Genomic DNA, 21688 nt, shown 5'->3' with positions numbered 1-21688 from the left:
CCCAGTTTTGAACTTGACCTAGATATTATCAAGATAGAAATTCTGACCAATTTTCATGAAGATCCATTGAAAAATATGGTCTCTAAGAGAGGTCACAAGGTTTTTCTATTATTTGACTTATTGACCTAGTTTTCGAAGGTACGTGACCCTGTTTTGAACTTTAGCTAGATATCATAAGGTGAAAATTCAGGTCAATTTTCATGAAGATCCACTGAAAAATATGGCCTCTAGAGAGGTCAAAAATTTTAATAATTTTAGACCTACTGACCTAGTTTTTGACTGCAGTTGACCCAGTTTCAAACTTGACCTAGATATCATCAAGATGAACATTCAGACCAACATTCATACAGATCCCATAAAAAGTATGGCCTCTAGAGAGGTCACAAGGTTTTTTTATTATTTGACCTACCGACCTAGTTTTTTAAGGCACGTGACCCAGTTTCAAACTTGACCTAGATATCATCAAGGTGAACATTCTGACCAATTTTTATGGAGATCCGTTCACAAGTATGGCCTCTAGAGAGGTCATAAGGTTTTTCTATTTTTAGACTTATTGACCTAGTTTTTGACCGCACATGACCCGGTTTCGAACTTGACCTAGATATCATTAAGATGAACATTCAGACCAGTTTTCATACAGATGCCATGAAAAATATGGCCTTTAGAGAGGTCACAAGGTTTTTCTATTATTTGACCTACTGACCTAGTTTATGAAGGCACGTGACCCACTTTCGAACTTGAGCTAGATATCATCAAGATGAACATTCAGACCAACTTTCATACAGATCCCACGAAAAATATGGCCTCTAGAGAGGTCACAAGGTTTTTCTATTATTTGACCTACTGACCTAGTTTTTGACGGCACGTGACCCACTTTTGAAACTGTCCTAGATATCATCAAGAAGAACGTTCTGACCAATTTTCATGAAGATCTCATGAAATATATGGCCTCTAGAGAGGTCACAAGGTTTTTCTATTTTTAGACCTACTGACCTAGTTTTTGACCGCATGTGACCCAGTTTCGAACTTGACCTAGATATCATCAAGATGAACATTCAGACCAACTTTCATGCAGATCCCATGAAAAATATGGCCTTTAGAGAGGTCACAAGGTTTTTCTATTATTTGACCTACTGACCTAGTTTTTGACGGCACGTGACCCAGTTTCGAATTTGACCTAGATTTCATCAAGGTGAACGTTCTGACTAATTTTCATGAAGATCTTGTGAAATATATGGCCTCTAGATAGGTCACAAGGTTTTTCTATTTTTAGACCTACTGACCTAGTTTTTAAAGGCACGTGACCCAGTTTCGAACTTGACCTAGATATCATCAAGGTGAACATTCTGACCAATTTTTATGGAGATCCATTCACAAGTATGGCCTCTAGAGAGGTCATAAGGTTTTTCTATTTTTAGACTTATTGACCTAGTTTTTGACCGCACATGACCCGGTTTCGAACTTGACCTAGATATCATTAAGATGAACATTCAGACCAGTTTTCATACAGATGCCATGAAAAATATGGCCTTTAGAGAGGTCACAAGGTTTTTCTATTATTTGACCTACTGACCTAGTTTATGAAGGCACGTGACCCACTTTCGAACTTGAGCTAGATATCATCAAGATGAACATTCAGACCAACTTTCATACAGATCCCATGAAAAATATGGCCTCTAGAGAGGTCACATGGTTTTTCTATTATTTGACCTACTGACCTAGTTTTTGACGGCACGTGACCCACTTTTGAAACTGTCCTAGATATCATCAAGAAGAACGTTCTGACCAATTTTCATGAAGATCTCATGAATTATATGGCCTCTAGAGAGGTCACAAGGTTTTTCTATTTTTACACCTACTGACCTAGTTTTTGACCGCACGTGACCCAGTTTCGAACTTGACCTAGATATCATCAAGATGAACATTCAGACCAACTTTCATGCAGATCCCATGAAAAATATGGCCTTTAGAGAGGTCACAAGGTTTTTCTATTATTTGACCTACTGACCTAGTTTTTGATGGCACGTGACCCAGTTTCGAATTTGACCTAGATTTCATCAAGGTGAACGTTCTGACTAATTTTCATGAAGATCTTGTGAAATATATGGCCTCTAGATAGGTCACAAGGTTTTTCTATTTTTAGACCTACTGACCTAGTTTTTAAAGGCACGTGACCCAGTTTCGAACTTGACCTAGATATCATCAAGGTGAACATTCTGACCAATTTTCATGAAGATCTTGTGAAATATATGGCCTCTAGAGAGGTCACAAGGTTTTTCTATTTTTAGATCTACTGACCTAGTTTTTGAAGGCACATGACCCAGTTTTGAACTTGACCTAGATATCATCAAGGTGAACATTCTGACCAACTTTCATAAAGATCCCATGAACAATGTGACCTCTAGAGTGGTCACAAGCAAAAGTTTACGGACGAACGCATGCACGCACGCACGACGGACGACGACGACACCGCGCGATCATAAAAGCTCACCTTGTCACTTTGTGACAGGTGAGCTAAAAATAATTAATTTTAACTGTAAGGTTGAAATATCTTTCACATGTGAACCCCAGATTTCAAATTTTCACTCACAGCTGTGCCACTTGTGAAAACGTGGTATATTATGTTCACTCAGTGAAAGATATTTCAATCTTACACTGAGAAAAAGCAATAATCCTCTATATATCATACCTTTTTCTTTGTAGTAATTGCATTCCTAAGATGTATTGCCAACTGTCTGATGTAAATGAATGCGTACTGGTAGGCCAAACTGAAGTCTAACGCCAGTATTTCCACAAATGACCTTTGCATAAAGTTAATCATTGGTAACGTATTTGGTGAAGTAAACTTGCAGTTCCTCACATAAGCCATGTACATTTGCTGAAATTTAGACATTATAACAGTCCGTCTATATCTTGTTTCACACCACTGATACAGGGGATACAACACTTACTTCATTATAGTGATTCACAATAAAGTTACGAGCTTTGTTGATTTTTTAAAAGAAACAAAATAAGTCAGTATTTCTTCCAATGAAACATTTGTTACTTCTCCAGTATATAAAAGGACCATCCTGTTCTGCTGTGGAAATCCTGACAATTGGTTCCAAGGTTATAAAACTAAGTTTGGTAGACCAGTCTCAGAAGTTCAACATCAGACTGGTTGTTTCTAAACGTAATCTTAAAACTGACCAATGGCAAGATAGCATTTCAGAGGCCTCTCTACATATTATACTTTATAACCCTGGTGCTTAGACTGGTAGATATTAACCTTATTCTGCTGAGCTGAAAGAGCATATAATGTTTTTACAGGGCATACCATAAGCCACCTGGATGACTTCCTCACATAAAGAATCATATGCACCTAGTAAGAGTCAATTCTATGTTGGTGAGGGGCATTTGATTTGAAGTCAGCGACCTTAACCACTTGGCCACGAAGCCCCTTTTCACAGCTTGAAAAAATTGCACTCTTGTGAGAAAAAACAAATACCCTACCCAGTTTTCGTTGACTGTACAAATACAAACTCTTTCTTTAAAATTAAACAACTATTTTCCCACATCAATTACTTTATTAGAGAAACATGACTAAGGACTTCAGGATAAAGGGTGTTGCTATCTGCTGAATCGTCCATTAGCTGAACATTTATATGGACTTCAGACAGAGGTAGGTGCTTTCTATCAAATCATCTGTGGATCAAAGTCGAAACCTTAACATTGGTAGCCTTGTTCTCTCAAAAGTAAGTTTAAGTGGCAAGCTTCAATGTAATGGTGAGAGTTTTTTTTAGTTTAACATTGCACTGACACAATTATAGGTCATATGGCGACTTTTCAGCTTTGATGGTGGAGGAAGACCCCAGGTACCCCTCTGTGCATCATGGGCAGGCACGTGGGTAGAACAACTGACCTTAAATAAGCCAGCTGGATGGCTTCCTCGTTCCTTAACCACTCGGCCATGGAGGCCCCTGGCACATGGGTAGAACAATCAACCTTCCGTAAGCCAGATGGTTGACTTCCTCACATGAAGAATTCAATACCCCAAGTGAGGCTCAAACCGACATCAGTGAGAAGCAAGTGATTCAATGTCTGTGACCTTAACCACTCAGTCACAGAGGCCCTGTCATGGTGTGAGGAGAGTTTGGATTTCAGATGAATTACCTTATTTTATTAGCAACATATACATCATTCAGTAATAGCAATTAAAGAACATAAAATACCTTTATAGAGTTTTCCAGGTACAGGTCTTGATGGATTCGTATCAATCTGTTGATGCACAGAAAAGCCAAAACTCTTGATGTCTCTTCTCCTGAGCTCCATATGGCTACACATTTCTGTAAACAAGTGACAGACTTTGCAAAAACTGAAGAACTTTTCAATATTGCCATAATATATTTGCAGTTTTACAACTTATAAGCTTCTGTAAAATCAAAAGCAATCATCCTATGAAGTTTGACACCTCTAGGCCAAAGTATTCTTCAACTAGAGCTGCTTTTGAGAAAAGCACATGTCTCCCACAACTGCCTAATCATCTGAATAGCAGTATATGAGTCAACCATGCACAAAGACCTCAACTGCCTTATCAGACTTTCAGTGCTTTGATTATCAAAAACAAGTTTCAAGGGCCATAATTCCGAAGTGCCTTGGCCGATTTGGCTAGTTATCGAACTTGGCCGAGGACATATTGGCAAACACAGTTTGTTCAAGTTTGGTGAAGATCGGATGAGAAATGTCTGACTTAGAGTGCGGACAAGATTTGTGACTGACACACAGACAGACAGACAGACACACAGACAGAAGTAAATTAATATGTCTCCCACACCACTGTGTGGTGGGAGAATCAATATGTCTCCCATACCACTGAGTGGTGGGAGACATAATTATCAATCAGAAACCATTTTCAGTCTCAAGGTCATTGTGGCCTTGAACTTTGACCTACAGAATCCAAAAAATAACAGGGGTAACTTACTCATCATAGGCAATCATCCTATGAAGTTTGACACCTGTAGGCCAAAGCGTTCTTCAGTTATCGATCGGAAACTGTTTTAAGTCTCAAGGTCACTGTGACCTTGAACTTTGACCTACTCACCCCAAAAACACAAAGGGTTCTCTAATAAGAACAGGCAATCATCCTACAAAGTTTGACACCTGTTAGCTTAAACCTTTTTGAGTTATTGATTGGAAATGGACAGAGGGACGGACCAAAAAAGAATGCAAAAACGCAAGACTTAAAACTGATCCTCCCAATTACTTTTTACTGAACTCAAACTCAAAATATAGAAATAATTCAGATAATCTTTCTCAAAAATATCTTTTAACACCCAATACCCTGCAAAACAATCATTCAGCCTCTAATATAAAGATGGCAACAAGCACCTGCTTGTCCCTGATCATTTTAATCTGGTAATACTTACTTTTAACACAGTTTTGGTGAGTTTTGGGAAGGTTGCGTAATAAGCAACCAGTTTGTGTACATGCTTCAGCAGAACATTCACCATATTTGCTTCCGACAAATCACTCATCAACTGAAAGGGCATAATATAAAATTCATGAACATGTTATACTAAAAACTTTGTCATATTTAACACTAATTTTAACAACATTTTAAGTCACTTTTGATTCAGAGATGACTAGCTTCCTTATAGGAAACAAAATTCAATATAACGTCTTTATAAAACTTATCAATGACATCATTTTCTGGACAAGAAATCAAACTCCTGCAGCTGGGTCCACATTCAAGAAAAGTTTGAAATTTAGAATGAGCTAAACTAAAGGCCCCAAACATATTCAGTTCACTGTAACTTTGTTTTGGGAAAACTTCTAATGCTGAACTTCTCCCAAGCTGTCTGTAACTGTACATTTGTTAAATATTCAAGGCCTTTGCATTGTTAATTGTTGTCATTCAGATAGATGGATATTAATTTGTTTGTTTTGGGTTTAACACCTTTTTTCAACAGTATTTCAGTTATGTAACGGCGGGCAGTTAAGTAAACCAGTGTTCCTGGATTCTGTAGCAGTACAAACCTGTTCTCCGCAAGTAACCGACAATTTCCCCACATGAATCAGAGGTGGAGCAAATGATTTCTGGCACAACGTCTTTTATCAAATCTTCACGGAGAACTAACACCCCGCACGGGATTCGAACTTACGATCCCATGAACCATAGATCTGCGCTCTCCCTAGTGTTAGCTAACCAAGCAGGCTAGATGGATATTAAACCATTCAGACTAGCACCCTTATGGTTCAATTCCTACCATCTTTACTCTAAATCATGTAAAATCATACAATAAACAACAAGACTGTCATACTAACACAGTATGCACATTGAAAATTAGTGATAAAAGGGGAAAATTCTATAAGACCTGTCTTCCATTCTTATCCTGTTCCGTATTGCTTTGATCAAAGTATGACATATATATTAATGTATGTCCTTTATTTTTGGGAATGAATATGTTTAAACTAAATCTAGTATACAAGTTATGCTACATTTTATTAATCAGCTTAGTAAAGGCCCGGGCATCATGCAGCAGTATGACTTCATAACTAGTCATAATGTTCTCACGTGTCAACTGCAGAATATACAATGCTTAATTTCCATTTTTGTTTAACTGACAAACAAATTAAGCTATGTTAGAAGGCTCATTCATGCAAACTTTTGTCTCTATATGTGCTAATGTAGCAATGACGGAGAAAAAAAGAAAAGAAAATTAGCATTTTAAAAGGTAAGTCAAAACTACAGACTTAAGTAAGTCAAATTTACAGACTTAAAATGCCCTGAACTGGACACACAAGCTGCCTCTATTGGCTTGGTCTGGAATAAGAAACTGGATATAAAAAATATTTTGCTTGCATTTGTTCTTCAGTATACAACCAAGTAGTTTTTTACAACATCAAAAAGCCTCCTTGTGAAAGGACACCACACAATTTTTAGCTGCTATATTAAAGAATGCTTATGTAAACTTTGTGGTTGTATTTGGATACAACACATTTTTTCAGATATTAAAAATATTAAGAGACCAGTCTTTCTCTTCATTGCACATAAACTGATTTTTCCACAATCAAGGTTAGAAAGATTTCCATAAAGCGGTATTATCTATACTATTATAAAGTTTAACTGGGGAAATCCAAAACTAGATTTAGTTTTTGCAGTATATTGTCTGTGGATAATATTAAATGATGCATGCGAATCTGTGTTCGGGTTAAGCATCTTTTTCAACAGTTTTTCAGTCATATAAACAATAATGTCTACTTGTAGCAGTAAGCACAATGCCTAACTTTATAGTTCAGCCTCAATGGAATATCACCCCATAGACATGTGACATGATACCCACCCAGTCATATCATAATAACACTGGGCTGACCAGTCCGTTCTAAGAACTATCTTCTTAATGCTGACCGCCAATCGAGAAACCACTAATACCATTTATCACCTGTTTGGTATGACACAGCCAGGAAGCAAACCCATGACCTCCTGCACTCAAAGAGGGTGCTCTACCACTAAGCTACCTAGGCAATATTCTAAATGATGTAACAGGTCTTAAAGTTCATATATAACAACAAAATCTTGACAAATTTCCTCCCTGAATAGGCGTAACAGGTATTGTATGCCAAAATCCAGTTCAAAAGCCCTGATAAACATGTATATCTGAAGGAGAACTTAGCCTTCTTATTCATTTCAAATTTCTGACATCATTTCAAGTTTCTGTTTTAAGTCACTTTATATTTTACAAATAAACTAAAACAGTATAACTAAAATATTTTTACTTTTATACCTATGCTTGGGTAAAATGTATCAGTCACAACTTCACTGTTGTATTGAACAGTTACATTGAAAAGTTTACTTGAAAAATCTTTGAAACTTGAAAATAATGAGGAACTAGTATGCAACTCCTAAATGCAAAATCCATCTTAAAACTTAAAAGCATTCTTTGTTAATCAAACAATCAAAGGCCTTTGCCTTACTAATGTACATGCATTAGCACATGGTTTCGTGAAGTTTCTGTTATAGCCTCATAGTTCAACCAATCTGTGAATTATTATTATTATTATTATACCAGATTTATATAGCGCCCTTTTCATGATAAACAAATTCAACGGCGCTTTACATAACCCAAACGCAGCCACACAGGGCGCAAAATTCATCCTCTACTAGTCACCCACAGAGCGATCTGACCAGAGGGACAGAGTGAGACATAGCCCCCAGAACAGAGAGAAATCCTTTTTCAAATACAGGCCTATCCGGCTAACTTAGCATAGGCCATTGCGAATAGACAGTCTGGTTCTTTAACGTGCCCAGTGTATAGCACCGATACACATGAAGCCGTCTTTCCTGGGAAGAACCAGTACAGGCCTCTTAGTTAGGTGGGAGACACTCAAGAGCATCTCAGAAATTTCCAGTGCCTGGACCGGGATTCAAACCCCGGACCTCTGGATTGACAGTCAAGCGTGTTACCACTAAACTACCAGCCCACCTGTGAATGTGGACACTGTGTGCGCTTTTGCTTTATAAAAATGGATGGAAAAATATTGGCCACTTAGTGTGTTTAAAAACTGAAATAACATCACTTAACAAACCTTCAAAACATCCGCTAGGTATGACTTCACATCAAGCCGCACTTTCTTCCAGCGCTGGTTTTTACTGTTAGGCAGTACAGGTTTCTGAAGGTCAGTAGTTTTGGGAAGGTCAAGGTGAGACTGTAAGGCACCTGGCAGCTCTATAAGGCACATCCTTACCACAGCATTATATACTGTAACATAGACAAAAATACCTCTAACCAGTTCCAACATTCTACAGAAAAACTGTCACATTTACTGCAAAAGAACATATTTTCGCTGGGTCAAAATTTCGCAAATTTGAAATTTTGAGTATGTTCATGAGATTTAATACTGTGAAATCATTTTTATTTGCGTAGGATGAATTTTCGCGTATTTCCCGCTAGGACCTATGCACTATTATTAATTTTTAATTTTATTTTTTTTATTCCGAAAATTGAAATGCGCAAATTAAAGCCTGCACGAAACAGTCCTTTTTCACATTTGCGCAAAATTTTATGCCAGCGAATTCAAATGATTTCACAGTAATCGCGAAGTTGTAAAAATGGTATCCTACTTGAATTTGAATTATACTAATGGTGAATATTTATGTGAGGATTAATTTTCGCGAGATGTAGGGCTTCGTGAATATAGCAAAAATTAAACCCACGTAAAAATTTCTGCTTTTACAGTATACAAATGTTAATGACAACAACACTAGATTATTAGTTTTCATCAGTTGAATTTTTTTGTCTCTACTCAAAAATCTGATTTTAAAATCTGTATCAGTGTTTACATTCAGGTAACTGCCAGTACCTGTAATAATGTTAAGAGGGCCACTGTCAAAAATAATTAATTTAGTCCTAGGAACAAGCATAAATCATCAAAGCATAGTCTAAATTCTATTCTGTCTTTGTAAGTTTAAATCTTTAAATATATATTTACGATAAAAGAAAAATACTGGCTCAAAAAAAGTAACGGATATCTGACAAACTGTAACAAAGACATCTTGCTCCAATATTACAGTTACTTTTCACACTGTGGGGTATGGCTGACAGTTATAATTGAGCCGTGCCATGAGAAAACCAACATAGTGGGTTTGCGACCAGCATGGATCCAGACCAGCCTGCGCATCCGCGCAGTCTGGTCAGGATCCATGCTGTTCGCTTTTAAAGCCTATTGGAATTGGAGAAACTGTTAGCGGACAGCATGGATCCTGACCAGACTGCGCAAATGTGCAGGCTGGTCTGGATCCATGCTGGTCGCAAACCCACTATGTTGGTTTTCTCATGGCACGGCTCATATATGACAAAGACAAACCTTTACTGCCTTCAACCTTGTACTTTGTGGACACTGCATTCACTGCTGTGTGCTGAACTGCTGCTTTGAATGCATAAACTGCTTCATGGATTAATGCAAAAGACGGCTTATCCTGAAAATGAATACAAAATCATGTATTAATTTGTGGTATAACACTAAAAAGTCAATGTGATTTAGGTTCAGACTAGATTATGGACAAAAATTCAACTTGCATGTTAACAACTTGTGTTCTTAATTTTCTTCATGTAAAATATCATTTTATTACATCGAGTTTCACCTTTTGACAGAAATAAAAAATAATGCAATATCTAACTATCGCAAAAACTATATGTAAAGACATCATGGTCACAAGTCCATTATAAAAGTCAATTTATTCTGATACATTTGTATATATATGTAATAAAACTACAGGCAAACTAGAAAATTGTCCGGCAATCAATGTAATATACAAACCGGGACATAATTTCAACTTGGGAAATAACTACGGTAATATAAGAACTGCCAACCATTCATTAAACATTTCTTGAACATTTTAAGTTATTAAACAATTTACTTTTTGTGACTGAAAGATGTATAAAACAGATGTATGAACAACCATTTAGACAGTGTAACTAATATAATACAGTTTGTTTTCCAAACACAGCTTTTATGAACAAACCTTTTGTAACTTTATAGATATGGCAGGCTTTGCCTTATGACAAAATTGGCAGACAAATGGGTAACATCATCAGATAATCTGAATTCCTTCAATGTAAGTGTCTGTCACATGACTTATCATGGTTCAAAGTTCAGATGTGCAGGAACAGAACCACAAAGGTGTTATCCCTTGTGGTTAAATGTTAAAGCATCTGAACGATGAACTGTGGTTAATTAGATGATAAACCACAAGGACGCTTTGGTTGTTTTCATTCCACATGCTCATTGAAATATTTGATAAATACGCTGGAGTTCATTTAGCCGAGCAATAATGAAATGGACATCATACAGCAATTTATTGTCTAACCAACATCATAATGCTCCATTACTGGTCCTGCACATCAACTGTGCTCCAGTCCCCACCATCTCTGCTGAGGCAGGAGTAGGGACTGAAAACACTTCTCTCTTACACAATTTTTCATCCCATATGAAACTAGAATGTGTCTGTAGGACACAGGGTTTGACCCACTGGTACATTTGTCACAAATAAGGGGCAATAATTCAAATGATTGCAGTCTTAAGGGGGTATAGCCTCAACAAACATTTTATATAAAGGATTCATTATTCTAGACCATATACTTTTTGAGCTATGAGCATCACAAACAAAAAATCCACTATTTTGCCAAATTAAGGACCATGACTCTGTAATAAGTGATAAAATCACAAGAAGAATGCCAAGTGTGCAAGGCTGCATCATGATAAAGTCTCATGCAAGGTTTCATCAATTTATACCAAATACTTTTGAGCTAGGCACATCATTAGGTGAAAATGTGCATTTTTTACTATTTCAGGGGTCATAACTTTAGAAATAGTGGGTGGAGCCAGACAAAAAAGTGGAGGTGCACAAGTTTTTATCATGATAAAGACTCATGCAAGTTTTCATCAATTTATATGAAATATATTTTGAGCTAGGCGCATCACAAGGTGAAAATGTGCATTTTTGACTGTTTCAGGGGCCATAAATCTGCAAATAGGGGACGGAGCCAGACGTAAAATTAGGAGGTGCGCAAGTTCATATCATGATAAAGACTCATGTAAGGTTTCATCAATTTATATGAAATACTTTTTGAACTAGGCGGGTCACAAGGTGAAAATGTGCACTTTTTTTACTATTTCAGGGGCCATAACTCTGGAAATTGGGGGAGGAGCCAGAAGAAAAAATAGGGGGTGCGCAAATTAATATCATGATAACAACTCATGCAAGGTTTAATCAATTTATATCAAATAGTTTTGAGCTAGGCGCATCACAAACTTTTTCAGACGGACACAAACACATGGACAAGACCAAACCTATATGCTCCCACCACTCATAGTGGGGGGAACAAAAATTGAACATTTGCTTGTAAATTTATAACAAACCTTGAATCTGTGTGTCCATTCTTTGATCATTGCCATAGTGACAGATATTTTTCCTCCAGATTTCTTTTCTGCCTTAACATCATCAACTCCATCATCATCATCATCATCACTGTCACTCATTACCTGTCAAATGATATATGAAGGAAGATATTAAAAACTGACTGCTACAAAAATCATATTCAGTCAAAATGATTTCATACTGAGTTTCAAAATTGCATTTTCTATCATTACATATACATTTTTTAAGTTATATGAGTGTTTAATTTCCATTTAATCAAATAAAGGATTACATCAAATTTCCCTGGAATGAGTCATTGTAGTGTTCCATGAAATGTGTTACTTTATAAATAGCATTTCTATTGATACTTTCATTTAACCTGCACAAAGGAGCAATTCTGAATTCCTGTGAATGTGGTAATTAAGAAATAATTTATAGCAAAAGAGTGCTTTAACACTATTTATGCACGATGGGCGGTTAAACGTCGGGTGTAATAATTGCACAAGGGCGCAGCCCAAGTGAAATTATTTTATGACGTATTTCCGCCCAAGTGTATAAATAGTGTTAAAACACTCTTTTGCTATAAATTATTTCGATTCTAATATGCCCTTCATCTAAAACAGTAGGTAAAATATAGAAGCGCTCTTTCTTGGTTGCAACAAAAACTTTGACGTCACCGCACATTAACGTGACGTCATTCTAGCATAAGAGTGTTTTAACTCACATAATTAAACTACTCTTTTTATGACATCTAAAGGGTTGAAATTTTGTGAAAATGCAACTTTACTTTGCATTGTCAAACACAAAGATGCAAAAGATACTGCTCAAAACAGTGCAAATATCTACGAAAATTGTTGAATACAAAAAGATTATTGGTACCAAAAAGTCATACCTCTAACTCAGCTGGAGGTTTATGTAATCCCTCTTCATCTGAGTCATCAGAAGCTTCCATGTCAAATTCATCATCAATATTGTCTTCAGCACTATCTTCCTCATCACTGACATCCATATCTTCATCAATATCATCATCATCTTTTTCATCACTCTCATCATCACTGTCTTCACTACTGCTTTCTTTGGCTGTTTTCTTTTTCAAATCTTTCAATTTCTTGTCAGTTTTTATGGAAGGCTTTGTTTTTTCAGACTTCTTTTGCTTCAAGTCTTTTTCAACTTTACTTTTCTCTTCCATTTCATTACCAATATCTAATATCTTTTTTGTTTTTTCCTTAAGTTTAGTCAAATTTTTATCATCACTGTCTGAAAAACTTTTCACATTTTTCTGTTTTTGTTTCGGGACAGCACTTTCCATTGCTTTCTTTTTAAGTTCTTCAATTTCCTTCTTATTTTTCTTTTCTAGAAATTTGGTAATTTTTGCTGGTGAAATTTCCTCATCCGATGACATAGGAAAGTCTTCCTCATCATCATCTTCATCATCCTCACCTTCACTGTTGATAACTGGTTCATCAGACTTACTGGTATCATCATCATCACTTGTGTCAGAAACATCAGAGCCAGAAATATCATCTGAAAAACACGTAAACTACCAATTATCGGTGAGGAAAGAGCAGCCACCCAATTTAAAAGTAACAACTACTATCTGAAAGGCTAATATCTCAAACTTAATCAGAAGCTCGGCCTTTCCGTAAGCTTGGAAGGTACTGTATGTCACAAATTGACATACGGGCCTTATTTTATCTGTAGTGTAAATGCAGGTATTGCATCATCTTTTTGTAAATTTTTGAGTTATTGAGGTAAATGTCAGATTTCACGCATGAAATACCTCTCATATTTTTCTGTATTTCATAACTTAAATTTCCATGTAAATTTCATTAAATTCTGTTCAGTAATAAGAAAGTTGATATTTTATAAACTTCAGTAATTTATGTTTTTATCCCCAAAACCACTATAATGGGCCTCAAATTGTCAATTTAAATTCGCGCCAAAGTAGTTAGATTTCCCGGCTATATCGTGAATCCCGTGAAAATGACAATAGTCGGAGCTCACGGCTTAGCCGTGAATCCCATGAAATTTAGTATTTGGCGGGACATTATCCTTTAAATAGACTGGACTAGATATGCCTTGCGCACACCACCTTACGACTTTATAGACGAATCTATGTCTGAATTATTTTCTTGCTAGAAATTTATGCTCGATCGAGGTAAGAAATTTATTTGTTAGATTTTTGTATGATTTTTGCATTGTATTGTTATGTATAAATCTATATGGCAAGTCTAGTACCATGTATGTAATATATTATTGTAATTTGTAATTGTGTGCCAGTCTATAGCACATCTAATTAATGTCCGTTGTAGTGTATGGCATTTGATATTATATGGATGCCAACTATCATATAACGTTTGATTTACATTGAATTTTGTTAATTTGTAGTTGTAAATAATAGCTGCAGTTTATCATGTCCGTATCTATAATGTTTCATCATATACTTTTCATATCTTTTTCATACTTTAACTTTAGTCTTTTAAGTAAGTAATTAATTTTGGTAATAATGGAAGTAATAAGTGACGTATTTTAATCATGTGACGTTTGAACTTAGTAGCACATATATTTTGTATAAGTAGCACGTATTATTTATGGGAGCCTACGGAGGTATGGTGTACCCAAAGGAGCAGTTTTATGCCCTGACTTATTTGTTTTGCTATGGTGCTTACCATATGTTATATATTTTAGCTTCTTCGCCAGACGATTTTACTGGTGATGTCATAACCGGAAGTACAATGCCCGAGGTTCACTTGTCTTCACTCGCCTGGATGTGATATTCCCAGCGCAGAGCTTTCGTCCCATGGTTGTGCCGTTTAAACCGCAAAGACGATGATTTTTGTTATCCTCTGAAGTCAGCTCAGGGATGCAATCACCTACCACCATAGGGAGCCAACACGGAATCAACGTATTCACGGTTTAAAGGGACTGAATTTAGAAGCTATGTTTTGTTCGCGCTACTTAAAGTTCACAATTACATTAAAGACCTGTGTCACGTCAGATTTGAATGGACTATAAGAACTTTTGTATCTAGAGATACTGAACTTTCTTTTTTTTTTCTTTCTTATAATCAGTTTTTTTTTCTTTTCATATCTATTCATTGTTAATAATCATCTTATGTAAATAAATTTGTAAATATTGTAAAGGGTGTTAATTTGTTTTGATGGTTACTGTCGCCGGTACGGCCTTTCCTGTCACACTGTAGCAGACTTCCAATCTTGAGGACATAAGTTGAGTACCTGAGTGAGGCTGATGTTTTACAAAGATTTGAAAAAGTCTTTCTTCCTCCTTGATGCATGCTTGAAAGCATCTAGCCGCTAGCAGAGAACAAGGCAGTACTATTACTGAAAGTCCTGATGGAAATTATTATTATTATTATTATACCAGATTTACATAGAAATCTATGGATTAATTAAGTTCAATCTTTACCAAAAAAAAAAACAAACAAACAAAAAAACATTCTGTACAAATTCCTAATGTTATAACACATTGTTTTTAATCGTATATTTTCAGGTTTGCTGGAATGGTGACCATTTATCAGGTACCTTAACAGCTAAAAAATGGGAAAAACATACTTTTTGGAGAAGGGAATGGGGTCAAATTTTGACCCCGAAAATGGCCAAAAAACATTGATTTTGATCTATTACTTCCCAAATATACTAGATAAATCTTGTTTACCAAGAATTTAAGGGTCAGTAACTAGCTCTATTAATTTGTTTGAGTGTTTATAGTTTTGCAGAAGGTTTAAAGCTGTTCTTTAGCAATATTTCAGTTACTGTAAAATCTGGTTTAGGCCAAAATGCTTATTTTGTGGGGATTCATGAATTCATGGACTTCAACTACTGGGTATATTAAGAAAATAAATGTGAATGTTAATTGATCACTTGGATTAAATCTTGCGAAGTGACTCAACCACGAAATCCATGAAAATTTGTCACCCATGAACATTAAAGGTTTCATAGTATGTGACCTAACCAATGCTCTTGTTGGTAAAGACTTGTTCTCCATAAACAAAATGACTACTTCCCAACATAATATCAGCAGTAGATGACAATGATTTAAGACAAACACACTTCTATCCTATTGCCATAGAGCACGATATCTTAATCCACTGCCTTGTGCTCTACCTACTGAACTGTGAATGAACTGTGTATGTTCTTCTAGCTATATTAGGCAAGAAAAAGCGTGATACAAAAATTATGAAAAAATATACCAAGCCTTCATATTTTTGTTTGATTTTAAGTCCCAAAAGCCATGCTGCTGCAGTGCTTAACTGCACTGCATTAAAACCCTGGCCAAAAAAAAAAGGAATCAGTTATAACCTTTTTATTATGTAAAAAAGAACATGCAGAATATTCTGAAATAAAACATGAAATACAACACAAAGTACATACCAAACTTCAGCAGAGATTCATCTTCATCTTTCAAGAACTCAAAAAATTCCGGATCCTGGTCCTTCAACTTTTCTAGGGACATTTTATGTTTAGATATCACACCTTTTGGCTTTTCTTTGCTGTAATGAAACAGAAACAGTATGTTCTGATCAGTGTAATTAAAAGCTATCAAAAACATAAGGCCAAAATTAAAAATCTGTTTGTTTGCTGTCTCCCTACCTACCATGTAAAAAATGCTGCGCTCCAAAAGTTTTATTGGACAATGCTGGTCAAAATTTTTTTTAAGTTGCGATATGACAAGTGCCGCATATATTTCAACTTCAAGTAAGCAAAATAATAAGTAAGAAAGTTTAAATTGTACTATTCAATTTCATCCTTTTATACAACATATACAGATTTGTCTTATTTTTAAAGAAGAAATATTCTGTATTCATATATCTACTGGTAAAAGTATAAAATTCCCCCACAAAAAAAAAAAAGAATTGCCTACGTACCTACCCAACTTTAAAAAGTAGGGCCAGGAGACAGCAAACAAATGTGGCCTAAATGAAGGTAGAGCTCATGAAGTGTAGAAGTTGAAAGTAGCATTAAATTCTATTTCTTCAGAATCATTAAAAAAATATTACAATTTTGCTCTAAAACAGATCTGAGGTACAACATATTTGTATTTATAGTTACCCTGTATTCTCTGCAATTTTCTTGGCATTTTTCTTTTGCCTTCTTCTGGCTGACTTTGACAGTGCCTTCTTTGAGAGTTTGTCTGATTCACTGCTACTCGATTCAAAGCCCCCACTCATAAATTCATCCATACTTAGATTTTCAAGTTTCCTGAAGAAAAGAAGATATCTTGCCTTTTACTATACGTGATTGTAACATTAAATTGCATACGATTTTCATCAAAGACTTTGGATATATGAATTATTACAGGTAAAGTTAAGGAATCTTAAAATTCTGTCTTGTTTATAAAATTTGAAATGGCAAATTTATGAGAACAGTAATACCTAAAGACAAACATAAACATTATGACCACAAGCATATGTCTCTAGATGTCTCTAACATCACAGTGTTAAAAATTTAAAACATTTTTCTTTTTCGTTTTGTTGGGTTTAACATCACACTGACACAATGTAGGTTTTATGGTGACTTTCCAGCTTTTACAGAGCAGAAAGATCCCAGATGCTACTGCTGGTTATGGAAATATTACATATCCTTCTACCCCTGGTAGAAAGAGTTATTGACACAACATCTGTTCGTTTTTACAGAATTCAACACTTTGATAATCAATATTTATAAATTGTCACAATATAGTATTACAAACAGATTTACAGAAAGTAGGTCAGTAGGTCAATGTCACAGTCAAGTGATCCCTAACTGCATGGGGTCATCAGGGCTTATAATTAAGCAGTCTAAGAAATATAATCTGAAATTTTTTGAAGTATTTTTTCCTGTATAACTCAAAATTATAACAAATGATCCCAAAGGTGGGGTCTCTTTTTACCCCAGAGGCATAATTTGAACAAACTTGTTAGAGATCCACCAGGCAATGCTACACACCAAATATCAAAGGCCTAGGCCTTCAACTTTCAGAAAAGAAGCTCTTTAATTTTTTTCCTATATAAGACTATTTTAAACTTTGTACCCCCAGGGCAGGGCCTTTTTTCACCCCAAGGACATAATTTGAACATTTTTGGTAGAGAAACACTAGGAAAGGCAACATACCAAATATCAAAAGCCTAGGCTTTGCAGTTTCAGACAAGAACGTCAAGAAGATTTTTAAAGTTTTTATATATAAGTCTATGTAAAACTTGAGACACCATCCCCACCCCACCGGACAGGGCCTCTTTTTACCCAAGGGGCATAATTTGAACAATTTTGGTAGAGGACCAAAAGGCAATGCTACATACATAATATCAAAGGCCTAGGTCTTGTGGTTTTAGACAAGAAGATTTTTAAAGTTTTTTTTCCTATATAAGTCTATGTAAAACTTGTGACCCCCAGGGCGGGGCCTCTTTTCCTACCCAAGGACACAATTTGAACAACCTTGATAGAGGACCATAAGATGATGTCACAGGCCAAATATCAAGGCTCTACGCCTTGCGGTTTTGGACAAGAAGATTTTTTAAGTTTTTCCTTTCGGTTGCCATGGCAACCAGAGTTCTGCATTGCATTAAATTCTTTGAATAATTTTGAAAGGGGACCACCCAAGGATCATTCCTGTGAAGTTTGGTGTAATTCTGCCCAGTGGTTTTCAAGAAGAAGATTTTTGGAATGACAAATTCATCATCATGAGAACTTCAATAATTCAATAATGAACTGTTATTTCCACTTTTTTGAATATTATTTACTGGCCGAGTCTCTGTGGAAATTCATGTATCATTTGATCCAGTTAATTAATGATGAGTTTTTGTGTATTATCTAAATTATAACGTCTACAGCTATCACATTGAAAAATAGAATAATAATGTATATTATTTAGTATTCATAGACGTATTATTTCATGATGCACTTTTATCAGCCATTTATGGCGTCATTTCCGTATAACGTATTTCACGTATCATTGTGTATGTTATTGTCAACTGAAGAAGCTTATTAAAGCGAAACATGTTTTGACAAAACTGTGTTGGTTTATGAATTTTCAACATTATTTAGAAAATGTTGACAGACGCACGACGAACACTGAGCGGTCATAAAAACTCATCATAAGCCTTTGGCTCAGGTGAGCTAAAAACATTAGTGTACTTTGGTATTCCCACCAGTTTTCATAAAAATTAAAATTGGACTTTAAATATGCTTCAACATGTACAATATCGTTTATACATATTCATGAACAGATCATTTTAATTGCCAAAAAAGCTACTATCTGAATTCTGAAATATCACTTACTTATTTTGTGTAATATTTAAATTTTCCCGACCTCCGTGACCTTGGCTATTTCGAGTCATTCTGGGTTTTGCGAATCACTATTGCCGTTACTCATTTCTACCTCAGATGTTTACTTAAATAAATAGTTTTAAAATGAAATGCTCTTCGGAATGTTAGAAAAATACAAATGATCGGTAGTTCACACAAAATAATTATTTTGAATTAAAAATTAAAACCATAATGAAAGCTGTATATAATTATTGTTACAGTTTCAACATGGAGACAAATAGCCATTTGGTGTAACACATAGTAGCATCTTAAATGGTTCAGACTTACTATTGATACAAGTTCAAGGCATTTTAAATGAATCAGGTAGCACTAGTAAATATTTAATGGTGATGAAAGAGAAGTAAGGCACATATGTTATAAATAAACCCAGGGGTCACACTGGGATTTTTTTTTCTCTGAGCCACTGCTTTTTCCAATGATAAAATTATGAGGCCAACAACGGTGAAGCGCATAGCATTGACGTTCTTGTAGGACTACATTGTATGTACCAAAGTATTCATACCACTCAAGAAATTAATGTAGTTATTACATATTTCTACCCTTTAATTTAAAGGCTTTAAAAAAAGGCTATTTACTCATTTATTTAGAAACATCAATTTTCGTTAAAACCACTATTTGGTATAGAATAAAACAGACAAGAGTACAGTGATTCGAAATACCCCATATTTAATGACTTTTGTTTAATATAAACAACTTTTTATATGTAATGTTAAAATATTTATATCACTATGTCTATAGTGTGATAGATATATATTGTACTTCATGTCCATGTATTATTTACCTCCGTACATCACCTGACAATAAAGTAAGAGTCTCTGCCAAAAAATTAGCATCTCGAGTCAATATGCAACATACTTGAACCAAGTATATCGCTTGGAAAATAGGTAAATGTTATAAATATGGTTGTTTGATATGCACAGATGCTTCAAGATTAAAAACATAACAATTTTGTTAATTTTGCTGAAGTTATCATCAGCTGTAAGTGTAAAACGATTCGAGTGGCCCGCATTTTAGCCCAATTCTGAATACCCCAGTAGACTGTATAATAGATGGTTTTCGGCAAAACATTTGTACGGGTAAAACAATAATTACTGGTTTCGAAGCAGTTTCCGTCGGCTAGTAGTATCCGTCAACGCGTTATTTTACGTTTGGTGACGTTCTTCACAATGAAGTCGAGATTGTTTCCATAACGCTACCCTGCAATCCAGAGCTCTGTGAAATTTCAGCAACAAAGGGTAAAAACTTTTCAAGAAAACTCGAATTGTTCATTCCATAATTGTTTTGTTTACATTCCGCACATGGGGGATTTCACGTGCAACCAATGCGCATGCGCAAAGAATAACTCCGTAATCCCCAATTAGTGTTGAAAGTTCCTCCTTTTGGCAGTCGAAACCAGATGATTTACCAAAAATACATAATAAAGATAAAAATGACAGTCATTTTTGTGCATCGGTAGAACATCGGCTTCACAAGCATGAGATCGCGAGTTCGAGTCTCAGGTTTTGCTTTTTTTTTTACCTCCTATTTTCAACAAGCCTAATTTAACACATGAACCTTCAAATTTCTTAAAATTGTATCAATAAATTTCACCAGAAAGATTAAAAAAAACACGGATGGTGCTTTTCTAGTCGTATTCACTGTAAAAATGTACATAAATATTAAAACAAAAATTGATGACGGAAACTGCTTCTGTTATCAACCGATTCAGCTCTATTTATTCACCCCTTTTGGAGCCCCTCTGTGTGTTATCACGTGCGCTAGACACTATTGATACTCATGTTTTCGTAAAGCAGAAGAGCTAAGGTGTTCTCTTTGGGAGCATTTTACGGAACTGAAACGTTCAAGAAAAAAGATATTTTAAAAACTTTCATTTTATGACGGAAACTGCTTCGAAACAAGTAGAGGAACCAATGAGAAAGTATTGATTGCTTTATTTTAAAATCTTTTGCCACTGCCAAACCTTTATCATCCATATATCCGAAAACACAGTCACTTAACCAAATTGCATGATTTGAACAAATCGTATAAAATTTCGGCTTTTACGATAAACATGCTATTATTTACTAACAAGTCATTTTGCGAGAGTTGACTAAGATTTAAAACTGCACACCTTTTTCTCCCTGACATGCTCACTTTAGTGGGCGCAGCCATCTTGGATTTTAAACGGTGATCACATGTTGAAAACATTAGTGTGAGTATCGGAAAAGTACAGTGGTTTAGGGTATACAGTAGTAAATAAATTTCATCTACATCTACATGATACTTCCAACAATCATTAACGATTATGACTGGAAGGCGCTTGTCTGGGCAGTGTTAAAAATGAGAAAACTCATTAGGTGCAAAGAATAAAAATTACTACAGGTGCTAAGTTAAAAACATAGTGAAGGAAGTTACTGCAGATGTACAGTGGCCAGCCGCTCAGCAAATATGTTAAGGCTGGGGCTGGACTGTACATATTGGGGAAGGCCAT

General features: G+C 35.5%; 1 protein-coding gene across 3 annotated transcripts in view; it reads right to left on the bottom strand.

The window, feature by feature from the left end:
- LOC123527245 (nucleolar complex protein 2 homolog) overlaps window positions 1–21688 on the bottom strand; it is a 162129-nt gene that overhangs the window by 138448 nt on the left and 1993 nt on the right. The window contains exons 1-10 of one of the 3 annotated variants that reach the window (XM_053523259.1): window positions 21329–21398; window positions 16966–17115; window positions 16288–16406; window positions 12789–13420; window positions 11899–12021; window positions 9844–9955; window positions 8566–8738; window positions 5406–5516; window positions 4212–4325; window positions 2690–2878 (exon numbers count right to left, since the gene is read on the bottom strand). In XM_053523259.1, coding sequence (XP_053379234.1) covers window positions 2690–2878; window positions 4212–4325; window positions 5406–5516; window positions 8566–8738; window positions 9844–9955; window positions 11899–12021; window positions 12789–13420; window positions 16288–16406; window positions 16966–17115; window positions 21329–21369 — 1764 coding nt within the window. In that variant the 5' untranslated portion in view covers window positions 21370–21398. Of the gene's footprint in view, window positions 1–2689; window positions 2879–4211; window positions 4326–5405; window positions 5517–8565; window positions 8739–9843; window positions 9956–11898; window positions 12022–12788; window positions 13421–16287; window positions 16407–16965; window positions 17116–21328; window positions 21399–21688 lie in introns of those variants that run through there. The other 2 variants (XM_045306589.2, XM_053523260.1) reach the window with 2 other exon arrangements.

This window comes from Mercenaria mercenaria, chromosome 14 (assembly GCF_021730395.1).
Source record: "Mercenaria mercenaria strain notata chromosome 14, MADL_Memer_1, whole genome shotgun sequence".
Classification (NCBI taxonomy): domain Eukaryota; kingdom Metazoa; phylum Mollusca; class Bivalvia; order Venerida; family Veneridae; genus Mercenaria; species Mercenaria mercenaria.
The sequence above is the reverse complement of the archived record's forward strand: the minus strand, read 5'-3'. Positions and strand labels throughout refer to the sequence as shown.